Source organism: Anas acuta, chromosome 10 (genome assembly GCF_963932015.1).
Source record: "Anas acuta chromosome 10, bAnaAcu1.1, whole genome shotgun sequence".
NCBI classification, from domain to species: Eukaryota; Metazoa; Chordata; class Aves; order Anseriformes; family Anatidae; genus Anas; species Anas acuta.
In genome coordinates, this window is record NC_088988.1 from 291,838 (window position 1) to 316,289 (window position 24,452).

The window sequence follows — 24,452 nt, forward strand, 5'->3', positions numbered from 1 at the left end:
TTAGCTATCCAAATTGAATATACTCAGGCCTTCAAAGTTAACGTTTTAGGGTATGTTTTCTAGCCCTGTACCTTTTTATGGAGTAGGCACTTTTTTTTATAATCTCCCATCTCTTTCTGGGGTTGAGATGCAGTCTGTCAGAAGGGGAATATTCAGGAAGTTTCTGTTTGCTGTTGGCCTTGGTTTGGTGCAATGTTGTAAGGTGGGAAAGGGAACGGTGGTGCTGTAGGCCCAGTCGAATAGCAGGTAGCTGTTCATTTGGACACGTAGGATAGAATAGTTAAGTGCAATGATGGTGGAGTCCAACTCCCTGACCACTTCAGGGCTAACCAAAAGTTAAAGCATATTATTGACGGCGTTGTCCAAATGCCTCTTGAACGCTGACAAGCACAGAGCATCAGTCGCCCTTCTAGAAACCAGCATTTGCCTTCATTGAATTTAATATTTTTCTGAGTAAAGCATTAACCAGTGTTCTTCTGGTGTGACCATCGGTTGCTGGTGGTGATGACCTTCTCGTCTTCTCCCACAGAATCATCATGTTGGGCTCTGGATTCAAAGCTGAACGCCTGCGAGTTAACCTACGCCTTGTCATCAATCGCCTCAAACTGCTGGAGAAGAAGAAGAGTGAGTATTTGAGGGGGTAGGTGTGACCCAGGATGCTTTTGGGGCTCAGGAGACTCGAGAAGATGGTTTTTCTGGGGTCGGGGGAGTTTCACGGGCCAAGGATGGAGTAGCCTTCTGCTCTTCCTTGCTGGATCCAGGCCTTGTGTTCTGCCCTGGTGCGTGGGTCCCCACAGGAACAGGTTGGCCGTGGTGCGGCCTCCATCCAGCTCCCTGGCAGGTGTCAGAGTGCAGCTGACAAGGTGTGCGGGGTCACAGCTGTGGGCTGTGTGTGAGGGATGGTCCACTTTGCCCAGAGGACCATCTCCTGGCCCGTCTGTGCCTCTAGCACAGTGAGGAATTTCCTGTGCATGTCTCTCCCCACCTGGGCTGCTCTGCCCTGATCAGACGTAGCTAAGAGATTTACCCCATGGTCTTGATCGACTCTGCAAGGTAATTGAAGGTGTAGAAGTGTCTCTAACAGCCAAAAGCCCACTGCCCTTTCTCCTGTGAGTTGGTATGCGTGGACTGAGACACAAAGGCTCCATTAAGCTGTGGCTGCGTGTCTTGCACTGCAGAGGCTCAATGGAGAGAGAGAAGCTGGTGATGGATATGTGTGGTGGGGGCTGCGGGGGAATTTGGAGGCAGCAACCTCTGGCAGCACAGTGACTGGCTTTGGGATATGTGTTGTAGCTGAGCTGGCCCAGAAGGCAAGGAAGGAGATCGCAGATTATCTGGCAGCTGGAAAAGATGAGCGTGCCAGGATTCGTGTGGAACATATCATCCGTGAAGATTACCTCGTGGAGGCCATGGAGATCCTGGAGCTGTACTGCGATCTGCTGCTAGCCCGCTTTGGCTTGATTCAGTCCATGAAGTAAGCTCTGGACTAGAGGGTGTGCTGTGGGAGAGGGTCCAGGCCCCTTGGGCTCAGGGCGGGGAACTGCTGGGGGCACACCTGGGATACAGAAGGGCACCCGTGTTTGTCCCAGTGTCCTAGGGCCTCCAGAGGCCTTTTCTTCCCCAGATGGGGAAGTCTCTGGAGCTTGGAATGGAGGTCGGGGACTTTAAGGCTGAGCAGCTTGAGGGCTGCAAAGACTTCTGTTGTCCCTAGGGAGCTGGACTCTGGCCTGGCAGAAGCGGTCTCTACACTGATTTGGGCTGCACCACGGCTCCAGTCAGAAGTGGCTGAGTTAAAGATTGTGAGTAGGGTTGTTTGAGAGGTGTTAGCAGGGTGGGGGTGACACTGTGAGAAACTGATGGAAGCTTTTGCCCGAGACTCTGCCTTTAAGGCAAAGGACATAACCTTACCAGCTCTGCAGGTGGAGACCCCGCCCAGGTTTCATTTTTACAAGGAACCGTGGAGCCTCAGGGACAGTTGAGGCTGATGAGCTGGGCTCTCTTGGTGCCAGAAATGAGAGCAAATAGAGGCAGGGAGGGCTGTGGGGCTGCAGGAAACGTGGAATGTGTGGCTGGGGGAAAGCAAGGCTGTGCATGTTCCCAGAGTTCCTCTCCTGCTGCAGGTTGCTGACCAGCTGTGTGCCAAATACAGCAAGGAGTACGGGAAGCTGTGCCGGACAAACCAGATTGGAACAGTTAATGACAGGGTAATGAACTGGTAGAACAGCTACAGCCAGCTTCAGCTGGCAGAACAGATCTGTCTGCTGTGGCTTTCTGCCACTTATTCCTGTGGCCAGTGGCCGATGCCTGCGGCTCGCTGCAGGGTGGGGTGGGACGGCTGCGCTGCTGGGGCTTGCCGGCCTTGAAGCACAGGAGCGTGGTGCTGAGGTGCCTGGCAGGTGGGGTCTGCCTGTGCTGCCTGTGGACGGAGAGGCTCAGGGCACGGGGAGCCCAGCCCCGTGGCTGCCAGCAGGCTCCCCTGTGGCAGTGCTGTGCTGGGAGGAAAGGGCTCCTCAGCGCTGCGCTGTGCTCCCCACGGCAGGTGGCCCTGGCTGGGACAGAGCCCGGCTGTGTTGTGCTGCCCCGTTCCTCGTGAGCATCTCTGCTCCCTTGTGTTCCAGCTGATGCACAAGCTGAGTGTGGAGGCACCACCCAAGATTCTGGTGGAGAGATACCTCATTGAGATTGCCAAGAACTACAATGTGCCCTACGAGCCTGACTCGGTGGTGATGGTGAGTGAGGCACTGCAGGTCTGTAGCTCCCTTCTGTGTTATTGTGACGGAATTTTCCCATTAGTACTTGGGTGGGTGTTCAGAGCACCAGTCTGAAATGTTGCACCAAACTTGGTGGTAGCTGTGCTTTGATGCCTTCTGTACAGTCCTAGCGTACTAGCATAGCAGGATCCCTGCTACTTCCCATACTGTGGCATATGGCTGTTGTCATGTTGCAGTCTGGTCTCTCTTCTGACTTCCATTAATGCAGTTGCTGTCCATTCTGTCCTTCTGACTTTGTCCCATCTTGTCCAGAGACAAAACCTGCATCTAACGCTGTTCAGAGGGTTGTGATCAGAAAAGAGATTCTTCTTCCCTCCCCAGGCTGAAGCCCCTACAGGCGTGGAGGCAGATCTGATTGACGTGGGATTCACTGATGATGTGAAGAAGGGCGGCCATGGAGGGGGAGGAGGAGGTGGATTTACTGCCCCACTGGTTGGTCTTGATGGATTAGTGCCTGTGCCAGTGCCGATGCCTATGCCCATGCCGTCACCAAATCCACCCTTCTCCTATCCACCTCCAAAGGGACCGGTAAGTGGCTTTGGTTTGAGCTTGCCTTTCTTCTGTGGAGGACTGGTTGTGATGCTTAGCCCTGTCCCTGCCGATTGGGAAGTATCTGTACCTGCCAGCGTGATGTGTCAGAAGGCCATCTTGTAACTGTGAAACTGCCTGAGGTGGAAATTGTTGGCAGCATAGCTGAAGCTTCTCGTTGCTTCTTGACTGTGGAGATTCCTCCCACTGTTCTCCAGCCAGCCCTCTGCATTCAGGGACCAGAGGAGTCCAGACCTAACTCCTGAGGCAGTCTTCTGACTGTCAGGCTTTTGTCCTGGGGTTGGAGCAGCACTTTGAACTTGGTAGGCTGGTAGCGTGCCAAGGTTCAGTCAAGGAAATCAAGTGAGTTTTATGGGATGGGAACAGCAAAGGAAAATGCAGAAGTGCCTTGCTTTTAGACCCAAGTTGGGAGGGGACTAGGCCAGCAGCTCTGAGATGATTTGCTGTGGGAATGGAAGGCAGAAGCCATAAAGAGCACCTTTCTTGGCTGTTAACAGGATATCTGGGGAGTGGCAAAACAGCGGGTTGGCCTGGTATCTTAATAAAGACCCGACAATGTGGTGTTTTTCATGGAAAATCTGGGCCAAGTGCTGTCAGCAGGCTGAAGATCCAGGCATAAATAATCTGGGGACTTGCTCTAAGTCTAGACCTTTGAGGCACTGTTGCTTTACAAGTACGGGTAATACATACAAAGCCTTCAGTGAGCCATAGAGAGTTCCTTCCCATTCTGTGGTGTTGCACTCAGGAGAGATGGCTCAAGAATGCTTAAGGCAGAGTGTTCCACATTTTTATTACCTGGTATTTATAATACTGCATGGGATGAAGTGTTTACTCGTGATGGTTCTTTAGAATAACTTGTAGTGCTGTTCAGTGGCTGCAGGTGACTGTGTCTGATTAAAACTTGAGAATCTGTTCCTAGTGAGCATAATCTATATCAAGTTGGATACTTACCTTAAACTACCACTTTCTCTGACTCCCGTAGCAGCTGTAGATGTATTGTGTCCCATGGTGGCTCTCAGGTGACTTGACTGGCGTGTGACTGTTCAATTTCTCTCTGTACAGGACAACTTCAGTGGCCTGCCGGTGGGGACCTACCAGCCTTTTACTAACATTCATCCACCGCCAATTCCAGCAAACCCACCAACATACGAATCTGTAAGTGCCTGAGCTGAATCACCCACCGCTGTGGGTAGCAGAGGGAAACTTGAGAGGAGGGCGGTGGAAGCCATTCATTAAGCACGTTGCTGTCGACCTTTGGAGCTTTTGGGGTGGTGCTCAGCATTGCTTTGGGTGTGGTGAATGTGGGTGTGTGATGAGAAAGAGTCTTGTGAGAATTTCCTCATTCCTCTGTGTATTTTAACTGCAGAGGAAAGCCAAGGTTTATTTTTACCGTGTTGTTAAAATGATGATAAACAGTTGATGAGCAGAGACCCTGGATCCTGTTTTTGTAATGCGACAGGTTTATCGCTTTCAGGCTGTCTCATTATGGCGTTTGAACTAATACGTAGGTAGTCTGGATGAAAATTTTGGCTGACCCAGCTGAAGAACATTTAAGCACTCTTCCTTTCCCAGACTTTTCTAAGTCATCGGGGAGAAGAAAGGGAAGTCTGGAGTTTGCTTTCCATGCTTGGTTTTGTTGCAGTTCATGATCACATCTCTTTTTTTTTCTTTTTTTTGGTGACATGTTTGTCTCTGCGATGCCATGAATAGCAACAAGTATAGCCCAACAGTTGTGCGTACCTTTGAGTCCAGGAGATGCAGGCACAGGTACAGCAGCTGTCAGCTAGGTGCAGATAGATGGCACTGACTGCAGCCCAGCAGGAAGGAGGAGTTCTTCCAGCAAAACTGACCATGCTGTGGGCCTTTGGCCCAGTGGGTTCAAGACTTCTGAAGAGATCATTTCTTACGTTGCTGCTGATCACAAGGGCTTATCTATTGCTTGTGAAAGGAAGCAGTTGCTGTGCTTACGTGGATGAAGAGGGCAGTCTTCTCCCGCTTTTGTCCTTGATAAATACTTTTAGACCTGCTAGTAGATGTGCTGCTTATCTGGTACCAAGTTATGGCCAATGAAGCTGCTTTGATTGACAAGGAGGGACAGGGAAATGGAAGCAGTGCCTCCTTTTCTTGGGAAGAGATTCAGGTTCTTTGGAGTGTGCTGGAAGCAAGGGTTTATCTGTCTTCTTGGGGAGGTGTGGCATGTGCATTGCTGTGCATGAGTGTGGCTGCTTTTGCACTTGAGTTGTGCCTGTACAGCTGGGGGATTCTGTGCCTGCTAGGAAAGAGTGATAGTAACTGAGAGCCTGTTTCAGATTGATGAGCCTAACGCTGACAAGGATGCTTCTTCTGCGCCGGTGGCTGGTGAGTATGCCAAGAGACATAGGGTGGTTTGGGGCTGTGGGTAAGGCTGGGATATCCTAGCGTCCCTGGGAGTGAACTTTCATTATAGGGAATAATATGTGGAACTGAACTCAAATCCTGCTTTCAAAATGTGTTGGGAGAAGCCTATGGCAGAAGTGGAGAGTATTCCCAAACACATTGGATCTGGGAAACTTAACAACTAGAGTTTGACTTTGGCATCAGTACTAGGTCTTCAGCTTATCTCATCAGTTTGCAGAATAAAATGAGCAAGCAACGGATTAAAATGATAATATACTTTATAGAACAGTTTTTGCAGGAACAGAAATAAAGAAGTAAGCACTGAGAGGTAGATACGCTTGTGTTAGTGTCAGCATTGAGGCCACATGCAGTGCAGCAGGGCTAGCAGGAGGAGTTGGTATCTGTCCCTCTGCCTACATGCTTCTGAGATGCTTCATGTATCGTAATTGGGTCACAATTTCTTCAGCTTTGTACAGTGTGCTTCTGCTCTGTATGCTTTGAAAGCACTTATAATCTGTAGCAGATAAGGGCAGAGTAGGTTTTAAAGTAAGTAAACCCTTGCCAGCTCCAGCAAAGATTTCTGACAATCTCACGGGGTCCTTCGGAAGGTGGTGGTGGTGTATGGTGGAGGTAGGCCTGCCGTTGCACTGGGATTGGTACACTTCAGTTTGACATTTGGGTGATAGGAGCACATGATACCTACGTGTCCCTTTAGGGGGTGTTGGAATGGAGAAAACTGGGACTTGAATCCCCATGGTGCAGCCCATCTTCTACAGTCGAGTACATCTGTAGGGTGGGGTCACCAGTCCAGGTCTGTCACGGCTGCAGCTCCTTGCAGCCTTATAAACCTTTTCCCCACTGAGCCTAAGTGCAGTTAGAGCTGTGTGACCACTGGTCATTGGTGCTGCCTTTTTGATTGCAGGATCTTCTTGCATGTGTTTCTGTGTCTCTTTCTGGCCTAACGAGTGTGATAATGAGTGAGGTGAAATGATAACTCCTTTTATTCTAAATAGGGCCTGGACCCAAGTCAGAACCTTCTCCAAAACCAAGAGCTGGACCTCCTAATACCATTGATAACTTTGTGTTGCCTGAGTTACCTTCCGTGCCGGACACACTGCCAACAGCATCTGCTGGCACCAATTCTTCTGCCTCTGAAGACATTGACTTTGATGATCTTTCTCGGAGATTTGAGGAGCTAAAGAAGAAAACCTAAGACTGAGTGGGCTCTAACTCCTGTGAGAAGGGCAGGAGCTGTGATTAACTTCTCTCTAAAACACTCCGCCCTGAAATCGGTTTCCTATATTAACCTCAAACGAACACTCCTCTTTTTGAGCTCTCTTCCTGCTGTACTTAAACCAAACGCTGCAGCTTCCCCAGTCGTTGCTCCAGGAGTTGAACTGTGGGGAGCCTTGTGAGACTGAAGCAGGGAACAGTTTGCACCAGTCCGGGTAGCTATAGAGGAAACCCGTGTTGGACGTTGTGGCTGCCGTTCCTGGCTGGCCGCAGCAGCTGTGCTGCCTTCCCCAGAGAGGGGTGATGAAGGTTGAAATTCTAACCGGGCGTCCTGTGTGTGTGTGTGTGTGGGCTCAAGGGCAGCGTCAGCCACCAGGTGCCCTGCGCCGCCTTATGGTGTGTGTGGACAGGGGCATTGTCTTTTTTTTTTTTTCTTTTTTTTAAGTCCCTTGGGTAAGATTTAACTCCTGGGGGCCGAGGCAGGCAGCAGCCTTGCGAGGAGCGCTGCCCTTGGGGCTCCGCAGCCCTGCAGCCCCTGTGCCCGGGGGGCTGGGGCGGGGCCCGGGGGGGCCGCTCCCAGCTGGCGGCGGGGGCGGGGCGGGGGCGGGGCTGCAGGTGCAGGGGGCGGGACCTTCTCTTGGGATCCCGCGTCTCTATTGGCTGGGCCGCCTCGGCCTCCGCCAATCCCTGGGCCGGGTTCCCGGAAGTGCCGCTGCACACCTTGGGCCGGGCAAGATGGCGGCGCCGCTGCGCGTGAGCGGCCGGGGCCGGGCGGGGGGCGGCGGGAGGGGAGCGGGGCGGGGGGCCCGGGGTCGGTGCCGGTCCCGGTGCCCGCCCCGGTGCTGACGGCCTCACGCAGCGGCGCCTGCGGGCGCTGGCGGCGGCGCTGGGCGGCTGCGGGCTGCTGCTGGGCTCGGCGCTGGCGGCGGGCGACGAGCGGCTGCAGGCGGCGGCGCTGCCCGCGCTGCGCTGCCTCCCCCCGGAGACCGCGCACGGCCTGGCCCTGAGGGCCGCCGCCTGCGGGCTGCTGCCGGCCGCGCGCCCCGACGGCCCCGCGCTGGTACGGCTCTGCGGATGGGGGGAGGGGGGAGCCCCGGGGGGGGGGGCGGGGGTCCGGGTACCCGCGGGGGGCTCCCGGTGCGGGGGAGGGGCCGGGGGCGAGGCCCCGGGCCGGGCCGGTGTCCGCAGGCGGCGCTGCCCCACAGGAGGTGCGCGTCCTCGGGCGGCGGTTCCGCAACCCGCTGGGCCTGGCGGCTGGCTTCGACAAGCACGGCGAGGCTGTGGACGGGCTGTACAAGGTGGGCTTCGGCTTCGTGGAGGTGGGCACCGTCACGCCCGAGCCCCAGGAGGGAAACCCCAAGCCCAGGGTTTTCCGGCTGCTGGAGGACGAGGCGGTCATTAACAGGTGGGGGCACACAAGGTGTCCAGCCGGGTGCTGGCGGTGTGGGGAGGCGTTCGGGTGGCCCCAGCACCATCCTCTGCTCTGTGGTTGCAGCTGCGCTGGGTGCGCTGAGCGGAGCTGTGGAGCCCTCCTCACAATTCTGTGTCCCGTGTGGTGCACCAGCCTGGTCCTGAACCTTGCCTTTTCTGTTCCAGGTATGGATTCAACAGTCACGGCCACGCTGCAGTGGAACGCAGGCTGCGGGCCCGCCAGGAGACACAGCGCAAACTCACTGGTGGTGAGGCAAGCTTGTAAACCTTTGCTCTGGGGGTTGGCAGCGTGGATTTGGGGGTCTTCCAGCTAGCTGCAGGTCAGGGAAGGCGTACAATGCCAGTGCCTTGGAACAGCATCCAGGAGCTGGCCAAGGCAACGTGTACGTGGACAGTAAGAGCTCTCAAGGCTGTGACCAAGCACCTTTCTCCTGCCAGTTCCTTTGCAGTAGAGGCTCTGCTTGCTGCTTGGGGATGGATGCATTGGCTGAGACTAGCCAAAGTCAACAGGGCCCCATCTGGGTCGTTTCCATAGGCAGCCTGTACTGGGTGGCCCAGCTGGAGGCTGCAGTGCTGGGAGGTGCTGACCATGCCAGCACAGTGATGCTCCTGGGGCTGCAGGACAGTCTCAGGTCCCAGCTCCATCAAACTCTTGGATTGTTTATCCCCACATTGCTTTTAGCTAGTATGGGACCTCCCTTGTCGGGTCCTGTGGCCCCTCGGATGGTGGTTGGTCCTGCTGCACTGGCTCAGACGTGTCTGTGTTCTAGCGGGGATGCCTCTCGGAGTCAACCTGGGCAAGAACAAGAGCTCTACAGATGCTGCAGCTGACTACGTGGCTGGGGTCCGAGTGCTGGGACCCTTGGCGGACTACCTGGTTGTGAATGTGTCCAGCCCAAACACCCCAGGGCTGCGGGACTTGCAGGGCAAGGCTGAGCTGCGGGACCTGCTGACCAAGGTGGGTGACCCCACGCAGGGAGGAGTGTGGCTCCCTGGGGCAGTGGGCAGAGCCACCAAGATGTCCCCTGCTCGGCCGTTGATCCCATGGGCTGGCGCTGAGTGCCCCAGGGCACTGTACTCCAGCAAAGGGCAAGTGAACAGCAAGATACTGCCCTCTGCTCTGCTCTGCTCCTGCAAGGAGCATCCCATGACATCAGGAGTTACCGCAGTCCTGCCTTTGCCCCACAACTCGTGCGCATTGTGTGCCCCAGGCCGTGTTGCTGGGTGCCTGTCCCATCGGTGGTGCAGTGTGGGGACAACAGGGTCTGTCCCTGTGGCTGCGGGTGCACACGGTCCCCCTGGCCCGGAGCAGGAGGTGCGTGTCCCCGACACACTGCCGCGTGTCCCTGTGTGTACCCCGTAGGTGCTGGCAGAGAGGGACACGCTGCCCTGCAAGCACAAGCCAGCTGTGCTGGTGAAGATTGCCCCAGACCTGACTCTGCAGGACAAGCAGGACATAGCCAGCGTCGTGTGCGAGGTGAGGGGACGGGGGCGGCACAATGGCAGCGGGAAGGGGAGGCTGCTGAGGAGCTGGGCCTGTGCACCCCCTGCCTGGCCTCAGCGTGGGGCAGGATGCTGGTGATCCTGACGAGCGTCCTCTGAAGGGACAGGCAGACGAGCAGCTCTGGCTGGCTGCAGTCAGTGTTCCGAGTAGCTGCGTGCGTCCCAGCAGACCCCAGGCACTGTGCAGTCAGTGGTGGCTGCTTTGTCTCTGGGCACAGTGCTGGGGGGAGTCCCGGCTGGCCTGGCAGCTCGCGGATGAGGCTCAGGGGCTGCTTGCAGCAGCTGTGTCCTCACGCAGCTGTGTCCCTCAGCTAGGTGTGGACGGCCTGATTGTCACCAACACTACCGTCAGTCGGCCCCAGGGCCTCCAGAGCATGCAGCGCCTGGAGCCTGGGGGCCTCAGTGGGAAGCCCCTGCGGGAGCTCTCCACGCAGACAGTGAGGGAGATGTACGCCCTCACCCAAGGTAGGGGCAGGGCGGGACTGGGGGCGTGTGCTGGCCTCGCCCCGCTGACCTGCCCCCCTGCCTGCCTGCAGGCCAGGTGCCCATCATCGGCGTGGGTGGGGTGAGCAGCGGCCGTGATGCCCTGGAGAAGATCCGTGCCGGAGCCTCGCTCGTGCAGCTGTACACGGCGCTCGTGTACCAAGGGCCGCTGGTGGTGGGGGCGGTGAAGCGTGAGCTGGAGGAGCTGCTGAGGTGAGGGAGGGGCCGGCCGCCTCCCCGGGGCCTTGGAGGCTCTGGGCAGCTGCGTGCTGGTGCCGCGGGGCTGTGCCAGCCAGGCCATCACGCGCTGTTTCTCATCAGGGAGCAGGGCTTCAAGAGTGTCATGGAGGCAGTTGGAGCAGATCACCGGCGCTGACGCATCGCAGGACCGAGGTCTGGCCAGGAGGAAGCATGGCAAAGCAGGGACGGCCGTGATGCTTCTAGCGTGGGCAGGCTGGGACCAAGACAAGGCCCTGCTCTGTGCCCTGGGGAAGGGTTAGTGCTACGTGGAGCTGGGGCTGCACCGGTGGGAAGCAGGGGAAGGGACCTCCACGCTGCCGCAGCTGCTCAGGGCTTTCCTGTGGGCTGGTTCCCCAGCTGTGGGGTGATGGGTGTCCCTTTGCCAGGGACCCTGCAGCCAGCTCGTGCTGCTGGCTCTGGGTCCTCCCGCAGTGCAGTCCCCAGAGCAGGGTCCCTCCTCCCTGCCCCGCTCCGCACACCGTGCTGTTACCTGCCCGTGCTCCCCAGCTCCTGCCTGAGTGTCAATAAACGTTTGGCTCACCTGGTCCCGTGTCCTGCTCTGGGGATGCCCTTTGGGCTGGTCAGGCTCAGCTGAGAGGGATCCTCGCTCTGTGCTCTGCCCCGTGCCTCTTGCTGGTGCTGGAAGCCGCCCCACGCAGCCCCGTGCCTGAGCTGTGCCCCCAGGAGGCAGGAGCCGTTTCCTCCTGTTGTTGCAGGAGCGTGGAGACAGCCCCAGTTGCGCCCTGTTAGGGAAGAGCCCAGCTCGTTGCTGTGCTGCAGGCTGGGGGTTGTTCGCGCTGGGGCCTCCTGGCAGCGGCTGCTGCTTGGCCCCGGGCTGCCGGCAGCCGCCTCTCCCCTTCCTGAGCGAGGCCCGTGCCCCGCGGTTTCCGGGGGGGCGCTTTTTCGGGTGGCGCCGCTGCCGTGCCCCCGCCCGCTCTCTTCCGGCCGCGCCCTCCGCGAGCGCGTGACGTCACCCGCGCCCCGCCGGAAGTCCGCCGGGGGCGCTCTGTGCCGCGGCCGCGGGGCTCTGTGGTTGCCGGTCCGCCCGCGGGGGGCCCGGAGTGGGGCCGGGGCGGGGTCGCGGTCGCTGAGCGCCCGGGGCCGGGGCGGGCCCGGGCCGCAGCCCCCAGGCCCCATGGGGCGCGGCGCGGGGCGGTAGCGGCGATGGCGGAGGCGGAGGCGGGCGAGCGGTCGCTGCACCGGCTGGCCGGGACGGGCCCCGAGGCCGGGCCGGGCGGGCTGGTGCTGCAGGGGCGCAGCGCCGCGGCCGAGCAGCACGTCTTCAAGGCGCCGGCGCCGCGGGCCTCGCTGCTGGGCCTGGACGTGCTGGCGGCGCAGAAGCGGCGGGAGCGCGAGGAGGAGGCGGCGGCGGCCGGCGGGAAGCGGTCCCGGGTGTGCTCCTACAGGGACTGGGAGGACGGCCGCGACGAGGCGGGCAGCCCCGAGGAGGACGACGACGAGGAGGAGGGCGGCGGCCGGAGCGCCCGGAGCGGCCGCAAGGACAGGTGAGCGACCGTGAGGGCCCCGCGGCAGCCAGGTCCCTGCCGGGGCACCGGCCGCGTGCGGGAGCGCGGCGCCTCGGGGCTGTGAGCTCCGTGCGGCCGGCAGGGCTGCGGGTGTCTCCAGGGACCTGAGGGGGCCCAGAACAGCTCCCGGGCTGGTGCCCTCCCTGAGACGTGATGGCCGGGAGTGTTTTTAGGTGCTGTCAGGCCCACAAGCACCAGGTGTCCTGTCCGTGTCGTTGCCTGCCCCCTGACACCTGGAAGCAGCGGCATCCTTAGAAGTGCTCGTGTCTGAAAACAGCGGCAGGCACTCTGGGCTGCCAGCAAAGGGTGGAGAGAGCGTTCCCAACCACAGGCTTCTGCTATTGCGGGGACTAGGACTAGAGTTACGGGAGACGAGTTAAAGGCTAGCTGTTCCTCAGTTCTGTAACCTTTCTTTCTGCTCTGCCTTTCCAGGCATTATCGTTCTGTGCATGTGGAAACACCTTCCTACACGGGAGGCGTCAGCGAGGAATTTTGGGAACGCAGTCGGCAGCGGGAAAGAGACCGCCGTGAGCATGGTGTCTTTGCGTCCTCCAAGGAGGAAAAGGAACGGAAGAAGGAGCGCAGCAGGGATCGGAACCACGATCGTAAACGAGACCGCGGTAACAGTTTGAGATATTTGTGACTCTTCTTGCTTAGAGATGTGGGGCTTGTTCTTTAGCCTCTTTGTTGCCCTTGACTGGTGCTCAGGGTGTTTTCTAGGGTAGGCTTGGGAAGCCTCTTGTGCACAGGGCATCTGATCGTACTTTCCCTCTCCAGAGGAGCGGGACAGAAGTCATCACAGCAGCAGGTCAGAGAGAGACGGCTCATCAGAACGGAGCAGCAGGAGGAGCGAACCAGAGAGTCCCAGGCATCGTCCTAAAGGTAGGAGTGGGACTTGGCAGAGTTCTCACGTAAAACCTAATGGGAAAGGGCGTGGGTTTTTTTGGGCTCCTGCTGTTTTTGTCAGGATGAACGTGAGTTAAAAATCTGGTGTTTTTTAAGGCCTGCGGTTAGACCAGGCATAAAACACCTGGCTCTTCCTGGATGTAGGACTGGGAGTGATCTGCCAGCTGTGTGCAAAGATCTGGCTGATCCCTGCCCAGTGAGTTTCATTCTGGGTCTGTGAGATACAGATGTGTTCCTCTGGCAATTTTCCTTGGAGTCGGTGTGTCAGCTCCTTCTCTTAGAGGGACAGCAGATGGGTGCCCTCTGTGCTCCGTGGTAGAAGGTGGAAAGTGGCTGCAGGTGCCTAAGGCCACGGTGTGAACCCTGGTGCTCAATCATCATCTCCTCTGCTAGATGCAGCCACGCCGTCTCGCTCCAGCTGGGAGGAAGATGACAGTGGTTACAGCAGTTCCCGCCGCTCACAGTGGGAATCTCCGTCCCCCACACCTTCCTATCGGGACTCAGAGCGCAGCCACCGGGCATCATCCTTGCGGGACACGGATCGGAGAGACCGGGACAGGTATCGGCAGCTGGGGGTGTGGCTGTGAGCCAGCGCTCTGCAAGAAAGGGCAGGAGGGTGTGTGTCATACTAGCACCGTGCTGTAGGCACTGATCCCTTCCTCGTGCTGTTCCCACAGGTCTGTAAGAAGCAGGTGCTCGGACAAGACGCCGCTGCCCACACCGTCGTACAAGTATAACGAGTGGGCTGACGACCGGAGACACCTGGGGGCCACACCACGGCTGTCCAGGGGCAGAGGTGAGGAGTCTGCAGAGGACTGCCGAGGCTGGGCGGTGGCCGAGTCCTCTTCCCCTGTGCAGCACAAGGGCAGGTTTTGTGGGATTACCTCCACAAGCAACAGCCCAGCGGGGCTGGGGGCCCGCTGACCAGCTTGCCTTCTGCAGGGCGGCGTGAGGACGGGGAGGAGGGCATCGCCTTCGAGACAGAGGAGGAACGGCAGCAGTGGGAGGACGACCAGCGGGTAGGAGCCTCGGGAGCTGGGCGCCCGGTGAACGCCGGGCTCCGGGCTGCCGCCGCTGGCCCCGAGGCACCGGGAGAGCCGTGCGGCGGGGCCGCTGGCGGCGGGCGGGCTCCCCCCGGCGGCCAGACGGGGAGCGGCGGGGGGCCCGGCACAGCCCGAGCAGGCAGCGGAGCTCAGCGCTGTGCCTCCCCTCGCAGCAAGCTGACCGGGACTGGTACATGATGGACGAGGGCTACGACGAGTTTCACAACCCCTTGGCCTACTCCTCCGAGGAGTATGTGAAGAAGAGGGAGCAGCACTTGCACAAACAGAAGCAGAAGCGCATCTCTGCACAGCGGCGGCAGATCAATGAGGTGGGGGCGTGATGCAGAGCTGGCTGCTCTGAATGTGCAGACCTGCTTGTCTGTGTTTCCTGTATCCTGCTGCTTCTAGTTTTTTTTTTTTCCAAGTGCGTGTTTTTGGGTTCCCTGGGCTAGAACCGTCAGTGTTAGTTGTTATACACGTTCCAGGCTTACTTAGTTTCATCTGTGGGGCTCTAGACTCTTTCCCTTTTGGGGGAAGGAAGACCAGCAGACGCAGCCCTAGATCATTTCAGTACTTGAAGCCATGCAGCATAACCGTGGTGTGTATTGCAAATCAGCTACAGGTTTGCCTTCAGCAGCTTCCTGCTTTTAGCTTCCACTTTTATGCCATCATGACTTGGTCACAGTCCTGTAGTGTTTTGCAGCAAGCCGTGTTGCCTTATTTATTGCCTTGCAGTTGCTTTGAGCTCTATATACTGTGGGGTAGGTGTAAAGGAGTCTCTTGATTGTTCTTGAGTTTTAGGTGGTGGAAAGTAATAGCTAAAGTCCTTTGATATTTCGTTTCCTGCAGGACAACGAGCGGTGGGAGACAAATCGCATGCTGACCAGTGGTGTAGTTCATCGGATTGAAGTAGATGAAGATTTTGAAGAGGATAATTCAGCCAAAGTGCATCTGCTGGTGCACAATCTGGTGCCTCCATTCCTAGATGGGAGAATTGTCTTCACCAAGCAGGTAGGGGCTGTGGTTGAAGGTTCTAATGGCAGGGAGCCTCACAGGTGTGAGCTGTCTGTATTGAAGCAATGCCTTTTTCCTCTAGCCAGAGCCGGTCATCCCTGTCAAAGATGCCACTTCTGATTTGGCCATCATAGCTCGGAAAGGCAGCCAGCTGGTGCGCAAGCATAGGGAGCAAAAGGAGCGTAAGAGGGTATGCTACGACCTTTTGTCCTACTGCCCCGCTGTTCGTGACTTTGTGTAACGCAGGGCTTCACAGCCTTTGCTTGGGCTGTGTAGAACACAGGCCTTGGTGGCAGTGGTAAGATGTCCACCGTGTGTTTGTGACCCGGGATATCCTGGTAGCCCAGTTCATTGCATTGTCTCATAAACAGCTGTAGTGATGTGATTTTCTCAGGCACTGCCTGGGATGTAAATTGTGCACTTGTGCAGAGAAGTTTGATCCAAAGGACATTTGAATCACGAAAGAAGAGAACGGGTGAAAGAATACAGGGTAGCTCAGATGGACAGCAGTTAGTGTGGGTGGCAGCAGGGGAGATCTTGTCTCAACAAAAGAGTTTTGAGGAGGAGCATGCAGTAAGGTAGTGTATTAGTCTTTGTGGGTGCGTGCCTAATAGAGAGACTTTCTATAAAGCTTATGTGATAGTGGTGGGTAAAACACAGATACATGGTAAACTGAAACTGAGCTGGATTTGAGGCAGGTGTACTATGAGTGGAATGAAGGCAGAAGCTGACCTCCTGATACAAGAGGTGAAAGAAAACAGAAAGTTGGGAGTACCTGAGGGTACCTGTTGAGAGCAGGAAGATTATCTCTGGTTCAGATTTGCGTAGATTTAAGTGCAAATTTAATGGAACTGTCAGCAGCTGGAACCATTGTCTTAGGAGGCTATTGGTCATCCTGTGCTTGAAGTGTCTGTATCCAGACCAGTGTCTAAAAGGTCTGTCACAGTTCAGTTGGAAGAGGGAGACCTGATGTAGGAATGGGATGTGTGTTCTCTCTCATAGCACTAAGGAAATGTGAAGCTAAAATGCTTTCCTAGCCTTACGAGTAGGAGTGCAGAAGAATGATTTTTGCAGTCCCAACTGTGGCACTTACACTGCTCTCTGCCTTCCCAGGCTCAGCATAAACACTGGGAGCTGGCAGGCACAAAACTGGGAGACATTATGGGAATCAAGAAAGAGGAGGAGAAGGATGAGATGGTGACAGAAGATGGCAAAGTGGATTACAAGTAATCCTTCCTTTGAATTGCTCCTGTTCAGCTGGTGATGGGGCCGTAGGTGTAGCAAAGTGTGTGGAGAGACAGTTTTAAGGTTTCTGGTGTTTCTTTAGGACTGAGCAGAAGTTTGCTGAACACATGAAAGAAAAAAGTGAAGCAAGGAGTGAGTTTGCCAAGAAGAAATCGATCCTGGAGCAGAGACAATATCTGCCCATTTTTGCTGTGCAGCAGGAGTTGCTCTCCATCCTCAGGTACGGTTGTTAGGCAGTTGGTCCTAGTGCAACCCTGTGGCATTGGTTTACATCACTGGAACCCAAGTGAGAATTTTTCCTCGATAGAGGGCCTGTTTGAAGTTGTACCCTCAGAGAAAAAAAAAAAAAAAAATTGCTTTGTCTGGTTGATGGCAGTTCTCCTGCTAAAGCAGGACAACTCTTGGGTGGCCAACCAGAGCTGCAAACGAAAAAGTCTTCCTTTGTGGTGTACGAAGAAATGCTCTTTCTCTTTCTTCAGGGACAACAGCATTGTGATTGTGGTAGGGGAGACGGGTAGTGGGAAGACAACTCAGCTGACGCAGTACCTCCATGAGGACGGCTACACAGACTACGGCATGATTGGCTGCACCCAGCCCCGCAGAGTGGCAGCCATGTCTGTTGCCAAGCGGGTCAGCGAAGAGATGGGAGTGCGTCTGGGAGAGGAGGTGAGTCTGGCAGCACGTGCGAGGGTGCAGCCTGTTGGCAGTGAGTGCACAGGGCTGGTGAAGACTTGCTGGTATCTCTGCCCTCCCAGGTGGGCTATGCCATCCGCTTTGAGGACTGCACGTCAGAGAACACGATAATCAAATACATGACAGATGGGATCCTCCTTCGTGAGTCACTGCGAGAGGCTGACCTGGACAACTACAGTGCTATCATCATGGATGAGGCGCATGAGCGCTCACTCAACACTGATGTGCTCTTTGGCCTGTTACGGGAGGTGTGTGCAAGTTGGGCTACGGGAAGATTCTAAGACAGTGGCACAGGGCACGTGAACTGGTCTTTGGGCAGAATATTGGCAGAGGCGGTGCTTCTCTCCCAGGCCTGGGAAAGGGAAATGAAGAGGCTCCAACATCTCTGACTGCACTTGCTGCTCAAACATCCTGATCCTTGGTTCTGAGGGTTTAAATCTGCCTTAGTGTGTTGCCAGAGGCTTGCTGGCTAGCTAAGAAGCTCTAGGTACAGAGATGCTTGCAGGTATAAGGCTTTTTTGGCTGGTGTCAGACTATCTTTATAACTGGACGGGCTATATAGCATATGCCTTCCCTGGCATTAGTGGTCAGTGCCTCTAGAGTATGGTGGAAGCTCCATCCTGTCCTGTTGTCTCAGTAGTGGTGGAAGTAGCCTGGACCCATGCACAAATGCCACTTGTCTATTCTTCCTTTCGTATATTTTCTAGGTGGTAGCACGACGCTCGGACCTGAAGCTTGTTGTCACCTCTGCCACCATGGATGCAGATAAGTTTGCCTCCTTCTTCGGGAACGTTCCCATTTTCCACATTCCTGGGCGCACTTTTCCTGTTGATATTCTTTTCAGCAAGGTAAGGTCAATGTGAGAGAGTTTGCAGTGTGAGGGGGGTTATGGCTTGGGTGTACCTCACTCTGCAGTGGACAGAGAGGAAAGCAGTGGGGTACCCATGCTGTGATGCAGCCTTACACACAGGATGGGGCAGGTGAGATTATTGGTGTCTGTAATTCGGGCTGTGTCTTTCAGACCCCACAAGAGGATTATGTGGAGGCTGCTGTGAAACAAGCCCTGCAGGTCCATTTGTCTGGTGCTCCTGGCGATATCCTTGTCTTCATGCCTGGCCAGGAGGACATTGAGGTGAGCTGGGTGGAAGGGCAGGCACTGTCCCACCCATTTTTTGTTTCAATCTTATGTTAATACTCCTCTTTGTGTCTAGGTAACCTCAGAGCAAATTGTGGAGCACCTCGAGGAACTGGAGAAGGCGCCTGCTCTTGCTGTACTGCCCATCTATTCTCAGCTGCCCTCAGACTTACAGGCCAAGATCTTCCAGAAGGTGCTGATGCATACTCTCTGATGGAACTGGGCAGATGGGAGATTAGTGTAGGGAAGGCTCTAGTTGGCATGAGCAAGAGGTGCAGAGATGCCTTTTGTATTGCACATAGAGGGTGAGGGAAAGCATGTGCCCCCTTCAACTTCCAGTCACTCAGTCACTCCTGTCTGGGTTCTGGGTTCTTCCTCAGTGGTGTAGAAGCCGTTGCCCAACAAACTGACTGATGCGTGGTGTTCTTGCAGGCTCCAGATGGGGTGAGGAAGTGCATTGTTGCTACTAACATTGCAGAGACTTCACTGACAGTGGATGGCATCATGTTTGTGATTGATTCTGGCTACTGCAAGTTGAAGGTATGCAAAGGTTTCCTGGACTGTTCATGTCTGTCATCTCTGGGGTTGGGTTGATGGAGTTCTTTGCCAGTGACCCAGCCTTCCCCTTGCTTCAGTCTGTTTTTCTTGTGCCCTGCAGGTTTTCAATCCCCGTATAGGCATGGATGCGCTGCAGATCTATCCCATCAGTCAAGCCAATGCCAATCAGAGGGCAGGCCGAGCTGGCAGAACGGGCCCAGGTCACTGCTTCAGGTAGGCACATCACTGGTGTTCCTATTCCTGCCATACAGCAGCTTGGCATCTGGCTACATATTTATTTATTTATTTATTTATTTATTTATTTATTTATTTATTTATTCTTCATTGGAGAACTGTTCATTGTCTTGAACTGGTTGTGGAGATGATCTTACCTTGCCAATCTTACCTGTGGCTGTTCCCCATTGCTGAGCCAGCTGCTTTGATGTTCTCAGGACGATAGCCAAGCTAAAGGCAGCCATCTCAAGGCTTTGCTTTAAGACTGGTCTGCGACCAGGGAAAGACTGTACACGAGGAGGGTGTACCTCGTGCTGCACTCCAGGCACTTGTGTGCTGGGGAGGCTGCACTGTGGCCTTGGGAGAGCTTCTTCCCTGGGGCTCTGCTCCTTGGCCTGGCTGAGTGCAGAGCTGCTGCCTCGTGCAGGGCCTGGCTGGGTTGGGAACTGCTGCTCATTCAGAGAGGGATGCAGTGGCCTGAAGGGGAGGGACATGCTCTTGGCATCTGCTCCCCAGGCTCTACACCCAGAGCGCCTACAAGAATGAGCTGCTAACAACCACGGTGCCCGAGATCCAGCGCACCAACCTTGCCAATGTAGTGCTTTTGCTCAAGTCCCTGGGTGTGCAGGACCTGCTGCAGTTCCACTTCATGGATCCACCACCTGAGGACAACATGCTGAACTCCATGTACCAGCTGTGGATCCTGGGAGCCCTGGATAACACAGGTACTGGCTGCTGGGGCAGGCTGCCAACCCATGGGACTTTGAGGACCTGTCCAGTTGCTCTATGGATCCTTACGGTATTCCTGCAGGTGGTCTGACATCAACAGGACGTCTCATGGTGGAGTTCCCACTGGACCCTGCACTCTCCAAAATGCTCATTGTTTCCTGTGACATGGGCTGCAGCTCTGAGATCCTGCTCATTGTCTCCATGTTGTCTGTGCCTGCCATCTTCTATCGGCCTAAGGTACCTGTTTGCTCTTCCAGCAGCTTAGGGCCTTTACCTGCACTCTGGCTAACCTGTGTTCTTTGCGTACTCTTCAGGGTCGAGAGGAAGAGAGTGACCAAGTGCGGGAGAAGTTTGCTGTCCCAGAGAGCGATCACTTGACTTACCTGAATGTTTATCTGCAGTGGAAAAACAACAACTACTCTACTCTGTGGTGCAACCAGCACTTCATTCATGCCAAGGCCATGAGGAAGGTGAGGCTGTGGCAAAGAGGCTGGGGGAGGGAGCCTCACATAAGAGAGGGATCTGACTGCTGCACGTCTTTGCAGGTGCGGGAGGTGCGTGCCCAGCTCAAGGACATTATGGTGCAGCAGCGGATGAGCCTAGCATCCTGTGGTACTGACTGGGATGTTGTCAGGAAGTGCATCTGTGCTGCGTATTTCCATCAAGCTGCAAAGCTGAAGGTAAGAGGAGCCTGTACCTGTCTGGGGGATGAGAGGCCCCTGCTGGGAATTGATGTATTAACCACACTTCTTTGTGCAGGGCATTGGGGAGTACGTGAACATCCGCACAGGCATGCCCTGTCACCTGCATCCCACGAGCTCTCTGTTTGGCATGGGCTACACACCAGACTACATTGTGTATCATGAGCTGGTCATGACCACCAAGGTAAACTTGAGATGAGGGCTAGCAGGAAGGGTAGAGAGTGCTTTGAGGAAGGTGAGAGGGCTTTGCTGTGATGGTAGGATCTATTGGAGGGTGTAGTTCTCAGCCTTTCACATTTCTACTGCCCGCACACGTCTCTGTCACCTGTAGGGCCTTGTTTTTCTCTTTTGTGATACATTTTCCTGGCATATGTGGGACATCTTTGTAGTCTCACCAAGTCCTGCCCATAGCAGCTTCTGAGGCCTGGAGGAATTGTCTGGAAGGAGTAAAGTCCTTGATTTGGAACTGCCGTCAGCAAGTGGAGGAGGGTGGGAGCTGCCGTAGCTCTGGCAATGGCGTCCAGACGCTGCGTGTCGTCCTGCTACCCTGGTCTTTCCTTCTTTCACTGCAGGAATACATGCAGTGTGTCACTGCTGTGGATGGAGAGTGGCTGGCAGAGCTGGGACCCATGTTCTACAGTATCAAACATGCTGGCAAGTCGCGCCAGGTGAGTCTCCTGCTCAGGCCCAGCTGACAGACAGACAGCAGGCTACTACACTGGAAAGGAGTGTTGCCTGAGTGGGGTCCCTGCTATACACAGCTCCACAGCATACGGCATACCTGTTCCTGGGTGGGGGTCTGTTTTTCTGTTTGTTTTTGTTTTTTAATGTGGAGGGATCAGACTTGCGGGCCTGCAGAGAGTCCTGCCAGTCCCTGATCTGCTGCTGCTTTGCCCCAGGAAAACCGCCGCCGTGCCAAGGAGGAAGTGTCTGCCATGGAGGAAGAGATGGCTCTGGCTGAGGAGCAGTTGCGTGCCCGCCGGGAGGAGCAGGAGCGCCGTAACCCGCTGGGCAGCGCAAGGTGGGTGCTGGCACTAGCTGGCCATCAGTTGCCTGCTTAAGAGCAGTAGTGAGCTGCATGGAGGATTCCAACTTCTTCACAGGTGCTCCTGGTGCAGGGAAAAATTGTATTCTCCACTAATAATTGTATTCTCCACTAATCACTCTTGTCCTTTACTGGCAGATCTACTAAAATCTACACACCTGGGCGGAAGGAGCAGGGGGAGCCCCTGACACCACGACGCACCCCAGCCCGCTTTGGCCTCTGAGAAAAGGATTCCCATTGCCACGAGGCTTAAAGATTTTCAAGAGCAGCTGAGTCTTAGGGGAGTGCTCAGCTTATCTGACTGCTGTGAGGCTTGCTACAGCTTGTAGCCCTGGAAGGTTTTGGTGCTTGGCACTACTTTTGCTACAGAACAGAAAGAATTTTATTTGTTTAAAGGTTGTCAGTCTTTAACCTTTTTTTTTTTGTTTGTTTTGCGTCACTTCTCATCCTGGAGCTGAGTTCTGGGTAGAGGCAGCCCTGCAGAGTTGTGCGTGGCCCCTGTAGTCAAGTTGCTGCCCTGTACAGCCGGGGACAAGGCACAGAATTACACTGGCTTAGAGGGCAAAGACAGCCTGTGCCTGGCACAGACCTGGCCTGGAATACTGCAAAGGCAGTTTGTCCGTGACCAGAGCTCTGGGCAAGTAACTGGTGCCCAGCTGTCCCTGCACACAAGGGAGGGTTGGTTCAGCACTGTTTTGGGCCAGGAATTCTGCTCACCTTCATCTGCTCACCCTTGTGGTACTGCTCATGTGTTCTGACCCTGAGGTACTTGTTTTCTACCTGCAAGCTGCCCAATGTGTCCTGAAGATGCCTGGAAGACAGAAAAGCAGGAGAGATGAGGTGAGGCAGTAGTTGTTCATTTGTCTTATAAACCCCTGTGGGCAGCGTGAACTGCTCAGACCCAGTCCCTGTGTTCATCACTTACTCCTTGTTGCCTGTCAGCTCTGCAGCGTGGTTGATTTGCTGCTGGGTCTTCTGCCCTTGTTTCTCACTTGACTGCCTGAAAATGAGGTGTAAGTTGAGTGAGTTGGTGTGAGAAGACAGGTACTTGCCCCTCTCTGCTTGGCTAGGGCTTCTTACTCACATTTGCTCTTTCGCACGCTGGCTGATGTTGACCAGCAGCAGCTCCCTCTCCTGGTGCGGCCTGCTGCTGTTAGACCATCCCAGCATGTGGGAAGTGCGCAGGGTTACTACCTGAAAAAAACAACACCCTGTGCTGTGGGTGACCCCACATGACTGCTCTGCTCAGCCTGTATGTGCCTAGGGCAGAAGGAAGGTGCAGGAACAAGGCTGTGCTGGGGCAGCAGCCTTCGGGGCTGAGCCACAGGTCTGGAGTAGTTGCCTGTGTTTTGGGAGAGCTGTCAGGATCAGAGAAACAACATTGCTCCAGCACTACTGGCGACAGACTGTGGTGAGGTGTTAGTTTCATGCTGGGGGCTCATTTCTAGCAACCCAACAAAGACGGCTACTTAAGAACATGACGTTCAGCCCTGCTGCTGCTTACAGAGCCACAGCTTCCTCCTGCGTTGGCCTGGGCTCTGCAGTGAGCCATCCTCTGGCACGTCCTCTCCACCTCTGCCGTGCCTGTGGGCCAGGGTCTGTTCTCTGGTGTCAGGGGCTCAGCCTGCACTCCTGCTGTCCTCGAGCTGTGGTGCTGCGCGGTCCTGTCCTGCAGCTGCTCCATGGCCTTGCTGAGCTCTTCCTTGAGGAAAGCCATCTCCACCTTGTAAACAACCAGCTCCTCTTCCCGCAGAGCCAGAGCTTGCTGACTGTCCTGGTGCAACTGCTGCCAGTGCTGGGCTTGGCTGCTCAGCTCCTGCAGCCTCTGCTGGAGGGAGTGGGCCTGTGGGAGGCAGAGGGGGCAGTGGGAGACATGCAGGATGAGCGCAGGTGCCAGGTGGAAGGCTTAGGGCATGCTTACCTGCTGCTTGCTCTGCTCCTGGGCCTCCTGGAGCTTCCTCAGTTCCAAGTGGAGCTGCTGCATCTGTTCCTTATAGGCTGCAATCTTTTCCTCCTGCTTGGCTTTCTTCTGCTGGGCTTGGGCCAGCTCTGCCTGTAGGGTTGCCATGTCCTGCACCTGCAGGCGAAGTGGTGGGGCTGGGAGCGTGGCTGGCCAAGCTTGGGCTCCTCCCTGGGGTTAGTCCTGCGCAGGAGCAGGGAAGTGCTCTCTGCAGCTCTGTCCCTTTGCAGCGCTGCCTGGTGGCTGGCTGTGTCTAGGGCTGTGCTTTTTGTGCCCTTACCTGTCGCAGCAGCTCTGCCTCGTGCTTTCTGCTGGAGGCTACCTCCTGCTGTAGGTGTTGGATGGTCTCCTTGGCCCCGCTAAGCTGCTGCAGGCCTTGCTGCTCCCGGGCCCGGGTGGCTCCCAGCTCTTCCTGCAGCTGAGCCAGGCTGCGCTGCAGGCCCTGGCTTTGATCCTCCTGCACCCTCAGCTGCAGCAAAGGCACAGCATTAGTGGGTGCTGTGTGCTGTGCCTTCCCTCCCCTTGCTGACCCCTCACTGCTGCACAGGCTGCATTGCAGGGCTCTATTTATTCTCTTTCTAGAAGGCTGCTTGTCCAGTCCTTTGCCTGGTGCAGCTCTTGGTGGAGCTTTTCTTTCCCCTCCTGCTGACATCAAAGCTCTTCCTCCAGTTCCTACAGCGTGGCAGCTTGTGCCTGGCACTGGACATGCACTGGGTTGTCTGTGGGGCCAGGCTGATCCAGGGACACTGTTGCAGGTTTTGCCTGCTGCCTACCTGCTCCCTTAGGGCGTGGAGCTGCTCCTGGCTCCTCTGCAGCTTCTCTTTGGCACGGGCCGTGGCATGCATGTGTTGCGTTGCCTGCTCAAGGGTCACCTGCTGTTTCCACTGCCACTGGCTCAGCTCTGTCTGAAGCCACGCTGCCAGTGCCCTGCAGGCAAGGGCCCAGCCCCAGATTTGGCAGCCCCAGGGAAAGGGCAGGGGCAGGGCTGGGGCTGTGCTGGGGGCAGCCAGCCATGAACCCTGCGTACCTGCTCTGCGCCAGCTCTGCCTCGCTGCTGGCTGCTTGCTCCTGCAGTGCCCGCAGCTCATCCTCTGCCCG

The 24,452-nt window shown here is 56.0% G+C and overlaps 4 protein-coding genes across 6 annotated transcripts; 3 read left to right on the forward strand and 1 right to left on the reverse strand.

Moving 5' to 3' along the window:
• The first annotated feature begins 275 nt into the window (after nt 1–275).
• On the forward strand, nt 276–7,251 carry IST1 (IST1 factor associated with ESCRT-III). Of its 2 annotated transcripts, none has more exons than XM_068693317.1 (9): nt 276–624; nt 1,294–1,474; nt 1,712–1,799; nt 2,121–2,204; nt 2,619–2,729; nt 3,093–3,299; nt 4,383–4,475; nt 5,630–5,678; nt 6,710–7,251. In XM_068693317.1, the coding sequence occupies exons 1-9, from the start codon at nt 537–539 to the stop codon at nt 6,907–6,909; spliced, it is 1,101 nt and encodes a 366-aa protein (XP_068549418.1). In that variant the 5' UTR covers nt 276–536; the 3' UTR covers nt 6,910–7,251. The 2 variants fall into 2 exon arrangements, with proteins under 2 accessions (XP_068549418.1, XP_068549419.1); XM_068693318.1 differs by having other exon boundaries at nt 502–640.
• Nucleotides 7,252–7,586: 335 nt separating this feature from the next.
• DHODH (dihydroorotate dehydrogenase (quinone)) lies at nt 7,587–11,131 on the forward strand. 2 transcript variants are annotated; one of them, XM_068693312.1, is made up of 9 exons: nt 7,594–7,682; nt 7,789–7,989; nt 8,135–8,334; nt 8,526–8,608; nt 9,131–9,318; nt 9,724–9,837; nt 10,175–10,328; nt 10,400–10,559; nt 10,668–11,131. In XM_068693312.1, the coding sequence occupies exons 1-9, from the start codon at nt 7,665–7,667 to the stop codon at nt 10,720–10,722; spliced, it is 1,173 nt and encodes a 390-aa protein (XP_068549413.1). In that variant the 5' UTR covers nt 7,594–7,664; the 3' UTR covers nt 10,723–11,131. The 2 variants fall into 2 exon arrangements, with proteins under 2 accessions (XP_068549414.1, XP_068549413.1); XM_068693313.1 differs by lacking the exon at nt 7,789–7,989 and having other exon boundaries at nt 7,587–7,682.
• Nucleotides 11,132–11,568: 437 nt separating this feature from the next.
• On the forward strand, nt 11,569–21,793 carry DHX38 (DEAH-box helicase 38). The gene is made up of 26 exons (XM_068693286.1): nt 11,569–12,091; nt 12,545–12,732; nt 12,890–12,994; nt 13,412–13,577; nt 13,696–13,814; nt 13,961–14,037; nt 14,235–14,390; nt 14,911–15,072; nt 15,158–15,265; nt 16,189–16,301; nt 16,403–16,540; nt 16,800–16,986; nt 17,076–17,261; nt 17,721–17,861; nt 18,035–18,145; nt 18,225–18,341; nt 18,581–18,688; nt 18,807–18,919; nt 19,436–19,644; nt 19,731–19,885; nt 19,963–20,118; nt 20,194–20,328; nt 20,408–20,533; nt 20,922–21,017; nt 21,249–21,370; nt 21,533–21,793. Exons 1-26 carry the CDS (start codon nt 11,751–11,753, stop codon nt 21,615–21,617), a joined length of 3,720 nt encoding a protein of 1,239 aa, XP_068549387.1. The 5' UTR covers nt 11,569–11,750; the 3' UTR covers nt 21,618–21,793.
• Nucleotides 21,774–24,199, reverse strand: PMFBP1 (polyamine modulated factor 1 binding protein 1). Its single transcript, XM_068693781.1, has 8 exons — nt 24,128–24,199; nt 23,635–23,823; nt 23,316–23,471; nt 22,899–23,237; nt 22,479–22,588; nt 22,320–22,394; nt 22,112–22,205; nt 21,774–21,911 (listed from the first exon to the last, which is right to left on the reverse strand). Exons 1-8 carry the CDS (start codon nt 24,197–24,199, stop codon nt 21,831–21,833), a joined length of 1,116 nt encoding a protein of 371 aa, XP_068549882.1. The 3' UTR covers nt 21,774–21,830.
• Between the last annotated feature and the right edge of the window lie 253 nt (nt 24,200–24,452).